The 13,766-nt window shown below is 36.3% G+C and overlaps 1 protein-coding gene across 2 annotated transcripts in view; it reads right to left on the reverse strand.

Annotated features, from left to right (window-relative positions):
• The window catches only part of GXYLT1 (glucoside xylosyltransferase 1), a 58,835-nt gene that overhangs the window by 25,222 nt on the left and 19,847 nt on the right, over positions 1-13,766 (reverse strand). For both annotated transcript variants that reach the window (XM_032173720.2, XM_032173719.2), the window contains 3 exons: positions 7,062-7,233; positions 3,769-3,894; positions 31-282 (listed from right to left, as the gene is read on the reverse strand). In XM_032173720.2, coding sequence (XP_032029611.1) covers positions 31-282; positions 3,769-3,894; positions 7,062-7,233 — 550 coding nt within the window. The remainder of the gene's footprint in view (positions 1-30; positions 283-3,768; positions 3,895-7,061; positions 7,234-13,766) is intronic.

The raw sequence follows: 13,766 nt of genomic DNA on the forward strand, positions 1-13,766 counted from the left end.
TGTTAACAACTACCTGTATTAGTGACTTACCTTGAAATACTTCCTTCTCATTCGAGTCATGTTCATCAACATAACTCCAGAGTTTACTCCAGTTTTTCCATAATATGGATGCCTAGCAAAGCGATTATACCATCCTATTCGAGGTTCCTCATGTTCTGGTGCCATTGCAGCAATTTGTGTGGAATTAAATTTCTTTAGTAAAGACCAAATATCATCAATTGGTCGTAAAAAAAGGATATCGGTGTCGACATATAATAGTGAGTCAACTTCTTTCAGGATTAACTACAAGGAGAGATATTTGAATGATTAACTATAATTCTATTTTTAAAAGAAACATAAAAGCACCTCTAATTCTGTAAGATACACCTGAGATTAGCTAATTTATATTATTTTATTTTAAGGCAATCTTTCCTAAATCTGTCATTTTTAACAATAGCATATATATAAAGATACTATGCTAACCTTCATATTAACTTTCAGAGAAGATATGAAAACAAACCAAAACAAAATACTCAATTATAAAAATTGAGAGAATAATATGAAATCTTCAAAGATCAGGGAGGAAATGTTTTTCATAATGGACAATAACATTAACTTAGGTAAATTTATATCTTGAATCCTAATTTCCTGAGATAAATACAGAAATACACCAATACAAATAAAGATCTTCTGAACTTATTCCCCTTGGCCCGTAACACTGGCATCTTTACATCATTTCAGTTTCAACTAGTAAGTGGCAGAGCCAAATTGGAACCCAGGCAATCCAGATTCAGAGTCCATACTCTTATTTCTAGGCTGTCTCCCAATGAATCAAAGCAAATGTGCACCTAGCAAGGGTAAAGGCTTGACTTAGAAGAAAGACTGGCTATGTTGCGCTTTCTAAGAGATAAATCTCCAACATGTGCCTTCCCTGGGGAATTTTAAGGATAATTATTATTATTTTTCATTTTTGTTTTTATTTTGAGACAGAGTCTCACTCTGTCACCCAGGCTGGAGTGCAGTAGCGTGATCTCAACTCACTGCAACCTCTACCTCCTGGGTTCTAGCCATTCTCCTGCCTCAGCCTCCTGAGTAACTGGGATTACAGGCATGCATCACCACACCCGGCTAATTTTTCATATTTTTAGTAGAGACGGGGTTTCACCATGTTGGCCAAGCTGGTCTTAAACTCCTGACCTCAAATGATTCACCCACCTCGGCCTCCCCAAGTGCTGGGATTACAGGCAAGAGCCACTGCGCCCAACCAAGCATAATTTTTCATTTCTGCCTTACCCATGAACTTTAGGTTCTGACTCCTACAAATTTAAATTTACTGCCTATCCTGGTCTATTAGTAAGATTCGATAAATAGGTGAATCTAAACCTTTTTAGTTAAGAATATAATAGGAGCTTGATCCTAGTTCTGCTACTTTTCAAAGCTGCTACTTCCTCCTGCAACTAAAGCCATCACCTTAATGAGCAGCTACTAGGCTGAAATCACCTCATTCCCCCCTTATCTCACTATCAGCTGATTTAATATCAGGCTGGGGAAAAAAATCTGATGGTTGACTGCAGGGCCTGAGTAGGGATGGTTCACTTGGTCAAAGACCTCAACTAGAAGGCAATCTGTGGTCAGGCATGGTAGCTCACGCCTGTAATCCTAGCACTTTGGGAGGCTGAGGCGGGCAGATCGCCTGAGGTCAGGACTTCGAGACCAGCCTGGCCAATATGGCAAAACCCTGTCTCTACTAAAGATACGAAAATTAGCCAGGCACGGTGGTGCGTGCCTGTAATCCCCAGCTACTCGGGAGGCTGAGGCAGAACTGCTTTAGCCTGAGAGGGAGAGGTTGCAATGAGCCGAGACTGCGCCAGTGCACTCCAGGCTAGGCAATAGAGCAAGACTCTGTCTCCAAAAAAAAAAAAAAAAAGGTGTGTCGGGGGAGTGTGGAGTCTGTATGTCTATCTCACTTTTTTGAGGGGTAGTGGAGTTAGAATTGTTTTTAATAGCAACATTCTACATCTGTGTCACATCTGTTTACAGATTACTATACTCTTAGCAGAGTAGGAAGAAGCTGCATAAAGCTTCAAGTTCAATGCTGGGAGCCACTACCAGCTGGAAATCAGACATATGGTTAAATAATAATCACCTACATATAGTTCTGATTCCTTTCAGGTGAAAAAGGCATTGGCACAGTTTACATTAGTTCTTTTCATGCATCTATTTTAAAGGAAGAGAAACTCAGCAGAAAAATTTATCACTATAAAAAAATAAAGCACCAATTTACTTAAATCTGGTTAAAAAGATTAGAATTAACAATAAAGTAAGAGGTCAATTTGACAGGTTTCAAGTAGTTCTTGTACTTAAAATTCCATGTAGGGATTTAACTAGATTACATCATTAAATGATCTGGCAAATTTCATGTAACAACATCAACAATTAAACTTGTTAATAAAGTGTTAACAAAGTGCCATGGTGCCAAGTGTTAATAAAGTGCCATAACAAAATGGCAGAGAAATGGCCAAAACCTCAGGTCTTTCTTTCATCTCTTATTGTTTTTTCAATATATTTGTGTGATTATTTAATGTCTGTCTCCCACATCAGACAACAAGCTCTATGAAAACAGGAAACCTGAGTGTTCTATTCATTCCTATATACCCAGCATTTCAATATAGATGACTGACAAAAACTAGGCACTCACACATTAATTAAATGACTGACACTGCAATCATCCAATATAAAACTTATTTCAAAAACTTATAAAACCTACATGAAGTACCTAAAACTTTTTTTTTTTTTTTAACCAATCTTAATCCCTTATTTGTGTGCTTTTTACAATGGAAGAGAAGAGAAAGATCACAGGATACAACTTTTTAAAGCGAAGCAACAAAGATACTGGTTAGACAGACTTTTTTTATCAATATTATAACTTAATCTTACAGATATCCTGAATTCAATACACCATATTCTTAATAAGCTAGGGATTGCCTTAATCCACTTAGCAATAAGAAGTAACTGAAGGTTCTTCCCTTTAATTTATATACTTTCCGGAAACTTGTGTGCTTCTTAAATTCAGTATTTCTACCATAAGTATTCTCCATGTGTTTAAGCTGCAAAACTGTAAGTATTTAAATATCATACTGGTCTAAACAACTACTGTGAATTTTAAAACTGGGTAAAATCAAGTCAAAATGAAAGAGGTAACCTTGCTTCAGAACATTTGTATATAGAAAAGAAAAAAAAAAATCAAGGTTTATCACCATAGAACATTACCAAAGAACAGCCCCACTGAATAAATAGTTCCTATTTTCCCTTTGAGTTGATATGCCTTAAATTTGTTTCTGTTTAAGTATCAGTTACAATAGATAAATTGGATCGGTATAAGACACAAACTGCTATTTAATGATGCACTCTACCTCATTTCTCAAACTCTAAATGCTGCCTACAAGTTGAAGGTGATAATGCCACCTCATTTCTGCTGGCAACAGACTTGGCTCCATTAAGACCTGGCAACCTCTATTCCTTCTTACAGATAAAAGAGTTCACGGCAACTGAATATATTAAACTGGTATCTCAACAGAAATTACTAAAAATTTTTCATTCTTAACAGGGGTTTTTATTTTACTTGTTCCACAGGAATATTTTTTCATGTTCAAAAGGAAAATAGTACACACATTGATTTCTGTTTATTAATTTATTTAACTGGAATTATATGTAACTCTTCAGAGACTCATATGTGTAAAAGTAAGGTTCAAATTAAAAAAAAAAAAGACACTAGGGGAAAAAACTTACCGGTAAGAACAATCTCTGCGAAGCACATGGTTTGAAGAGTTTTTTCCACTCTGCTGCATTCTCACTTGGAAAGGTTATGGGGTATAACGTATAATTAAATGTTTGTAGAAATGACCAGTCGTCAAGCTAAAACAATTAAAAAAAAAAAAAAAAACAGTTTAGTTTCACTCTGAATTTTCTCTGTAAAATCATAAAACAACGGATTATAAAAAGAGCTAAAAATTATGATGATATACATTTTATGCTGTAAAATTAAGGGAAAGATTCTTCTGTTCCACCACTGTATTTCTTTTCATTTAAAATCTAAAAATCAAAATAAGATCCCAGAAAGACTTCACCATTAAGATCTGAAGCATAATGAAAGTTATCAGGGTTCAACTCCCAAAATCGGAAAGGTGAAAGACCCTTGCAAGTTTGTCTTCCTCAACTTTACCTAATGTGTAAATTCTCTTAATCCATCAACAAGCAAAAATCAGAAAAATTAAGCACTAATTTTTTTTACCACTGTATATATGATATGAAAGACGCTTACATTCAAAGTCAGACCAAATATGAAACTAGTTAAAAAATATTTGTCCATCAATGCATAGCTTTAATATGCCTAAATATTTCTGATAATAAAATATTCTGATAAATACATAGCCAATGCCAATTTTTAAAAAATTATTACAAAAAGCAAAATGTATCTGAAAATCTATGATGAACATGTTTACACTTAGTACCCTAAATGCATTTCAAGATACTGAATTGTTTCAAATTCAGTTTAAGTATTATCTCTCATTCTTACTTCAACAGAATTACTGATTCAAATTTCCTAAGGAGCATTAAGAAAAAATCTATGGGGGGGAAAACTAAGTAGTTTATGTACAGGCTGAACATGATCTCTTTTGAATTATGATAGTGTTTAAGTCATTTTTAAAACATTAATATCTTCCAACACAGTTTAAGGGAATGCCTTTACTTCCAACACTCTGCTTTGGTGTCTCTGCTTATTTTATTTTATTATTTTTTTGAGAGAGGGTCTCACTCTGTCACCCAGACCGGGCTGAAGTGCAGTAACATGACTATGGTTCACTGCAGCCTTGACTTCCCAGGCTTGGGGGATCCTCCCACCTCAGGCCTCCCAAGTAGCTAGGACTACAGGTGCACGCCACCACACCCAGCTATCTACTAACTATTTTAAAATACTAGCACTCTTATTTCCCTGCTCCACTTATTAATCACTTAAAGATCTTTTCAATACCAACTTCAAAATAAAATCTTAGTCACTTTCATTTAACATATAATAGTGTTCTTTCATGTACTAAAAGCATGTTCCATAAAATATTTGATATTCTTTCATCAAAAGCAAAACCAAACATTCTCAGTGATTATTATAGTCAAAGGAAAACTAAGTTCAAAAATATAGTATATGTTACACAAACAATAATTCGGCCAGGTGTAAACACAACACAGAGGCTGCACCTAAGATAATGCAATAAATGTTTTACTTTTCTATTATATTTTCAAAGATTTCCCAAACTGGCAGCAGTCTATTACTATTCTCTTAACCCCTAGGACAAGATTAATTCCTCAATATTTTAAAAAACAATCCACATAAAGAGATCAAGATCACAAAATTATCTAACAAAAATATAGACACTAAAAATATTTTTAAACAGTAAGTAAGAAGGTATACTTTCATATACCACTTAAACAGTAAGAAAACTTTTATACCTTTTAGTTTTCTGCCAAAAAGTATAAACGTTTTTGGCAGAAAACTAAAAGATCTGAGCTCATAATTAGTATTTTTGCACTTGATATGCAAAATGAACTGATTTAACCTGAAAAAACATCAAATATATTTTTTACATAGTTAGACCAAGCATAAAAATCCAAATGAATTTAAAAGCTTAATTAAGTGGATAGATGTAAACAAATGATAGAGAGGGAGAGGGAAAATACGAATGATCATTAGCATCACCTTTACCACCATCTCAAAACAAAACGTAGTGAGATTTCAGGTGAATTTTCTTTTTCTTATATGTTCTTCTGCCTGTATGTGTTCTCTTATTGTACAATAATATTTTGTTGTTGCTGTTGTTAAGGAAGTTACAAGGCTGGCCTGATTAAACAGTATATATTCCGCTGTAACAGCTAGGCATGGTCATATGACTAAATTCAGACCAATGGGATACTGGCAGAAATGTCACAATGACTTCTAGAAAGTACCCTTAAGGATACTGCCCTTCTTCACTCCCTCTCTGAACAGAATATGGGTGCAATGGTTGGAGTCTGAGTAGTCATCACGGACCGTGAAGCAGAAGCCTCATGTTGAAGATGGCGCAGCCACAGTCAGACAAAGCCAGAGTATCTGAAGATAAAGAATTGCCATATAATCCAGACTACCTACTTTTATGGGAGAGAGAAATAAACTTCAATCCTGTTTAAGCCACTGTTATTTTGGGTTTTCTGCCACTGCTGCCAAATTGATTTTAACTAATACAAAACCAAAATAAGTAACTTTCTTACAAGAACCAGAAGCCACTTCCCGCTATATTATTAATCAAGAATTCTCTCCTCTCAAAACAGGATTAAAACCTTTATATAAGCTCTGATTAAGGCACTCCCAAGGAAAGGATATGGACAAAATAAATTATAGGACTTCTTAGTGCTATGACTAAACATCCGGGAACCAGAGTCACTAAAATAAAACCTCCATGTTTGACAAAGAACTTACTTTTAAGTAGCCCACTGCTGTTCAAAAATGAACCTTCCTCTTTCACCTTAGATCTGGACTCAGATGGAAGTGGTTCAAGGAGCACTCTCCACTTAGAAGGGCAGTGTTACAGAATAAATATTTTTGTGTAATGAAGAAATAAAACAACTGATATGGTTTGGCTGTGTGTTGCCACTCAAATCTCATCTCAAACTGTAATTCCCACGTGTCGAGGGAGGGACCTAGTGGGAGATGACTCGATCATGGGGGCCATTTCCTCCTTGCTGTTCTCGTGATAACCATCAGTTCTCATGAGATCTGATGGTTTAAAAGTGTGGTGTTCTTTCTCTTTCTCTCTCTTCTGCTGCCATATAAGACATGCCTTACTTCCCCCTTTGCCTTCCACCATGATTCTAAGTTTCCTGAGGCCTCTCCAGTGATGCTGAACTGTGAGTCAATTAAACTTTTCTTTATAAATTACCAAGTCTCAGGTAGTTATTTCTAGCAATGTGAACAGACTATTACAACAACATTCTATTAAAGTATATTATTAAATATTCAACTCTACAACCTTGACTACATCTCAAATACTTACTCTGCCTTTAAAGCTGTGATGTAGCTGATCTTCAGCAAAAATATGGAATTGAAGAGGTTTGATGCTGAAAATGATTGCTGACTTCAACATGGTCATAGTTTCTTCCAGTCTTTCACCACAGGCAACTACAGCTAGATGCATTTTCTCAACAGGCTGTATTTTCAGGCTATACCTAATAGGAAAGAAAACCACATTTTTCAACAGTTTTAGTATATGTTTACAACATGGTACTTTCATCATGTTCAAAAAGTGAAGCTCAAGGCCAGATGTGGTGACTCATGCCTGCAGTCCCAGCTACATGGGAAGCTAAGGCAGGAGGATCACTTCAAACCAAGAGTTCAATGCTGCAGTAAACTATGACTGCATCACTATACTCCAGCCTGGGCAACAGAGCCAGACCCTGTCAAAGACAGAGAAGAAAGAAAGGACAGAAAGAGAAGAAAGGGAAAGGGAAAGGCAAACGGAAAGGGAGGGAGGGAAGGAAAAAAAAAGAAAGAAAGAAAAACTAAAGTTCAAAATTTTTATTTATAAAACAAACTAGGCCAAGTCTGTAATCCCAGAGCTTTGAGAGACCAAGGCAACAGGGTCACTTCAGCCCAGGAGTTCAAGACCAGCCTAGGCAACAAACCAAGATTCCATCCCTACAAAAAATACAAAAATTAGCCAAGAGTGGTGGCGGGCACCTGTAGCCCCAGCTACTCAGGAGGCTGACATGGGAGGATATTTTGAGCCCAGAAGATAGAAGCTGCAGTGAGCTGTAATTGTGCCATTTTACTCCAGACAGAGCAAGATCCTGTCTCAAAAAAAATAATATATTTATTTAAAAAATAAGTAAAGGGCAAACATCAAATTACAAAACATTTTTAAAATGTTGAATCAATCATGTATTTCCACACTCTCAACCAGCTCTTCTCACCAATTTTCCTCCTTTCAAACTACAGAACACACAAAAAATGACTCTTTCTCAATTCTCCCAAGAATACATAACTAGCACCACTGTGGTTGCCAGTAAATAAATTAATTCATTACTCACATAAGATGCCTTAGGAAATTAGAGCTTAATTCTCTCAAGGAACCCATTGAGAAAGATGGATTTGAAGGTCTTTCCTTCAATTTTTTAAAAACATTGTTACTAAAAAAAACCCTTAAAAACATTCTTACTTCATCTGAAACCTCTCCCCATACCACCTCTCACCAACCAACAGTTCACTGTAAAGCAAACCCAGTCATAATTTCATTCATAAATATTTCAGTATTACATCCAATCTTAAACCATGCTGACTACAAGAAAAAATTTCCTTCACATTAATAATACACATTCAGTCCCATTTACCAAATACCTAGGAAGATGTAAACACTTCTAAGATGGTCTAAAACATGCTAGTCAAACACTAGTATGTCTTTAGAATCTACTTCTAACACAGTGCAGCAGTGGATACCAACAGGCTTAAGTAACCTTTAACGCCTCTTGCTTCTGCTGTGCCACTTCTTTCACATGTCTGGTGTTAGCATTAGCTTCAGTCTTTTTACTTTTTTTTCCTTCTTTTTAGAGACAGGGTCTCACTCTATCACCCACGATGGAGTACAGTGGTGCATTCATAGCTCACTGCAGCCTCAACCTCCCAGGCTCAAGCCATCTTCCTATCTCAGCCTCCCAAGTAGCTGGAACCACAGATGTGCAACCACCATGTCCAACTAATTTTTTTTTATTTTTTGTAGAGATGGGGGTCTCACTATGTTGCCCAGGCTAGTCTCAAACTCCTGGCCTCAAGGGATCCTCCCACCTCAGCCTCCCAAAGTGCTGGGATTACAGGCATGAGAAAGCGCACCTGGCCAGTTTGGGTCTTTTTAAAGCTCTCTATTATTTTCTGTTGACTGTAATTAGAAAGAAACAATGTCTCTTCCCTTGTTTGTACACTCTATCCTTTGCCCTCTTTTGTGCTGAGCCCATCAGTTCATAACACTGAAACTAATGATGGAAGGGAGACTTTCTACGCTTTCTACGTCTATAAAGAGGGGACATGAATCCAGTTCATCTCAAGAACAGTGGAAGCCACAATAAGTCAAAAACTAGGCAATCAAGACATGACAATTTTTAGAGAATTCTAAATTACCTCATCTTTCCAGTGACTGCCTCCAGATCCTACTTTTCATTACAGCATCATGATTTAAGAATCAATAATGGGCTCAGATTGCTTTACTGGCCCATAGCTAGATCTTGCCCCAAAGTCAAAGGCCAAGAGAAGATTTTAAAAGTAAGCCATAATAGTCATATGCTGTTTTGTACAGTATCAGCTACATACACAGACAAGAAGTATATTAAACCTTAAGAAACACTAGCCTCAAGGCCGGGCATGGTGGCTAACACCTGTAATTCCAGTACTTTGGGAGGCCAAGTCGAGAGGACCGCTTGAGGCCCAGAGTTTGAGACCAGCCTGGGTAACATAGCGAGACCCAGTATGCACACACAAAAAAAAAACTAGCTGGGTGTGGTGGTGCATGCCTGTACTCCTAGCTACTTCAAGGCTGAGGTAGGAGGGTTGCTCAAGTCCAGGAGTTCGAGGTTGCAGTGAGCTGTGATCATGTCACACTGCACTCCAGCCTGGGTGCTGGGCGATGTCTTAAATAATAATATACCCAAATGTTTCTCAATGAAAAAAAAGAAAAAAATCCCTCTAAAAATCAGTCTCAGGAACTCCTCCCAGGTATTTCAGCAAGGATTGTTTTGGTCACACTGTCAGCACTCCTTTCACCAATTTCTACAGGAGTACTGTCAACTACATCACATTTCCTTTTCTGTTTGGGATCATTTTTAGTGAAAGTATTATATACAGTACAGGCTCAACTCCTAAACTGACCACAAAAAACACAGTTAAAAGATGTCTCTGACAACCACCCTACCCCTAGACCCAAAAGACAGGAAAATCAATTGCAACTGGAAAAAAATCTAAAGTAAGCTTCTATATGATAGGAAGTGATAACTAAAACCTTCTAAGCAGTTACAGGGAAGCAGTCATTCAAATAATGTTGGCCCCAACTGAATGGCGGAATCTTGCCAGGGTCTACAAAAATCTTTCTTTTGATCACAATATGAACAAGAGAAAAGTCCATGTGGATTTAAAGAAATGTAATAGAAAAGGAGATTTTAAAGTCAAACTTATTTTTCTACAGATATACGATTAGAAGAAATTCTTCAGATGATTCAAAGATAGTATCTGAGGGTTCCCATGGTTAAAGCTGGCATAACCTGAGTATGAAAAGTATGACAGTAATGAATGATAGCGTATTAAATTTACAAAGTGAACCCCGGCCGGGCACTGTGGCTCACACCTGTAATCCCAGCACTTTGGGAGGCCGAGGTGGGTGAATCATTTGAGGTCAAGATTGACCAGGCTGGCCAACATGGAGAAACCCTGTCTGTACTAAAAATACAATAATTAGCCGGGCATAGTGGTACACACCTGTAGTCCCAGCTACTCGAGAGGCTGAGGCAGGAGAATTTCATGAACCCAGGAGGCAGAGGTTGCAGTGAGCTGGGATCATGCCACTGCACTACAGTCTGGGCAACCGAGCGAGACTCTTTCAAAAAGTAAATAAAAAGTGAACGCATCAGTCAAAAAATGATATTAAATAAAGGGGTAAGGAGAGGGAACTCTTCTTTTTTTTTAAAGATGAATACCAACCAATAAATGCAGAAGAAATGAGATAATTATAAAATTCACTATTTTGCAATCACCATTGTAACAGATAATCTGGACAAAAATCATCAGTGGATGCTAAAACTACATACTAACAAAGCATTTCCCCCATATATTATAAAGGGGATAAAAACACTGTTACAGTGTAGAAATGTGAGAACATCACCTTAACCATGTGATCAAACTTAATAATATTAAACTTAAGGCATCAGATGTCTCCTGATAGCATGCCCAAAGAAGAACACAATATCCCATGCAGTAATCCTGCCAAAAATCCTGAATCTAATAATAAGTAGACAGTCGGCAAATCAAAATTAAAGGACACTCTGCAAAACAAAAACAAAAAAATCACAAAAGATACCAACAACAGCACCCCTTTTCACCCCAAAAAAGGCTGGGGAACAGTTCTAGAATAAAGGAGACTAACTCAACCCGAGTTGAATGCAATGTATGGTCCTTGACTGGGTCCTGAATGGGGAGGAAAAGATACAAAGGACATTAACAGGAAAACAAGAAAATAGGAACAGGAATATATATTCTATGAACAGTGTTAAATAACTTAAAGTGACAATTATGGCTGTATTAAAGTATGTCCCTGTTCTTAGGGGATACATGCTGAATCTATGTATTTAGGGGTGTGTCATAATGCCTGCTGTCCCTCAAATGGTTTGGCAGAAAAAGAAAAGTGGTAAAATGTTAATAATAAATATCTAGGTGAAAAATGTATGGTATGCTTACTGTACTATTCTTGTAACCTTTGCATATTTGAAATTTATCAAAGTAAAAATTTGGGAGGTAGGGATTTATCATAAAAAAAGAATGCTTTACATAACAAATTTAGATGCAAATATTGTTAACAAATTTCTAAGTCTTAGGAATTGACTTCTTATTTTAAGTAAATTTCTGCTATAAAGGAGTCATAACTTTTTTTATTTTGTTTTATTTCACAGTATAATCTCTAGTGTGTTCTTATAGCCTATTATTAAATTAGTATTCCCTATTTAAAAAGATACATAGACTACAAACTACCATTGGAGTATATAAAGTCAAACTAAACAATTAAATTTCAAATAACCATCTACTCAAACTAAAAAAGAACTGTCATGAAGCTATCTTTAAAAACTTGCAGTTGAACAAAATGGAAAGCTTTTTTGCTTAACTTGTTTTGCTTAAAAAGAAAAACAACACCTTTTTCTCTTACTATTAAAAGAGGAGTTCCCAGCAACACATAATGGACTAAAAGAAAGAAAAAAAAAAAAAAGAGTTGTGCTAAATTATCATACCAGGCAAAATTACTTTCATGAGTTGCATATAAAACACTTTCAAAACAAAATACTTAAAAAAAAAAAAAAGCTAGGATTTTTATATAAAGCATTAAAAAATAAAATCTAAAAATCCAACATGAAATATAAATATTAATTTCTAAAACATAATTTTAAATAACCAGTAAAAATATAACTCTTAAAACTGGTATGAACTACTCAAAATAATACAGCTAAGATTAAATTCACCTATGAGCACAGAATTCACAAATCTAAAATCAACTCCCACCATAAAGAAGATTCAATATTTTAAAGAACTGATTTTTTAAAAAACTCAAGTCACAGAAAAATTAGTACATTAAAACAAAATATTTGATATTTTGCTAATTCTAAAATTTAGTTTGTATAATGAAAGTAAAATAAAAAACATATTAGAAACTTATTTGCAATCAATGGCAAAACCGAACATATTATTCTAAGAATTCATAAAATAAACATTAAAAATTCAATAGATAACTATCAATATCAAATAGATGATATACAGAACAAAAGACAAAAGCTAAATAAATGTGGAAATACATTCAACAAATAATCAACAAAAAGCTATCATTTTAATAAGTGATAAGATTATAATTCCCAATAATGCTAAGGTTATGACAACCCCAAGTACACTCACACAGTGCTGGTGCAGGCTTATAGCCATATAATTTTTATAACACAATTTAGTGATATAATTCATTCTTTTTAAAAAATATTTGGGCCGGGCGTGGTGGCTCACGCTTGTAATCCCAGCACTTTGGGAGGCCAAGGCAGGCGGATCACGAGGTCAGGAGATCGAGACCACGGTGAAACCCCATCTCTACTAAAAATACAAAAAAATTAGCCGGGCGTGGTGGCGGGCGCCTGTAGTCCCAGCTACTCGGAGAGGCTGAGGCAGGAGAATGGCGTGAACCCGGGAGGCGGAGCTTGCAGTGAGCCGAGATTGCACCACTGCACTCCAGCCTGGGCCACAGAGCGAGACTCTCTCGAAAAAAAAAAAAAAAAAAAATTTTGAACTACTTTCATATAGGCACTGGGTTAGGCAAGAAAGCCACAATCTTCACCTCATACAATCTGTAGCCTGTTGTGAAAAGACAATGGTAATTGTTTTAATAGAAAAAAACTGAGATTGCTAAAGAGGCTCACAACACAAACATCTAACCCAGTGTGACCTAGTCTAACCTGGTATTGGGGAAAGCTTCCCAGACAAATGATCCTGTTAATCATTTGTTTCTCACTGGTTGCCAAACACCTTGCTAGGCATGAGACTTAAATGATAACACCATATGGTATCAGCCTGCAGAGTTAATGGTCTAGAAGTGGATGAAGATTCACAATCACAACAGATGCGGTAAATACAATAACGAAGAGGAGACAGAGAAGGGAGATGAAGTGAGCAGTGAGAGACTACAGTTGTTTGGGAAATGATGAGTACAACAGTTAAGGGAGAAGGAAGGAAGGAAGTAGCCAGGAGCAACAGTGTGAAAGGAGACAAGAAGAGTTAATGCAGACTGACATGTGGAGAAAGTCCGTCGTAAACATGATACAAAACACAGATGAAGGAAAGTCTGAGGAGCTAGAGCATGAGTTCAGGTTTGAACATGAGTCTTTGAGGCATCTGAATCAGAAAGGTAAAAATGACCAATATGCAACTGGAAATACAAGTCTGGCTCTCAGAAAAGGACTCTGAATTGGAGCAATCAGTT

This window comes from Hylobates moloch, unplaced genomic scaffold (genome assembly GCF_009828535.3).
Source record: "Hylobates moloch isolate HMO894 unplaced genomic scaffold, HMol_V3 SCAFFOLD_13, whole genome shotgun sequence".
Classification (NCBI taxonomy): domain Eukaryota; kingdom Metazoa; phylum Chordata; class Mammalia; order Primates; family Hylobatidae; genus Hylobates; species Hylobates moloch.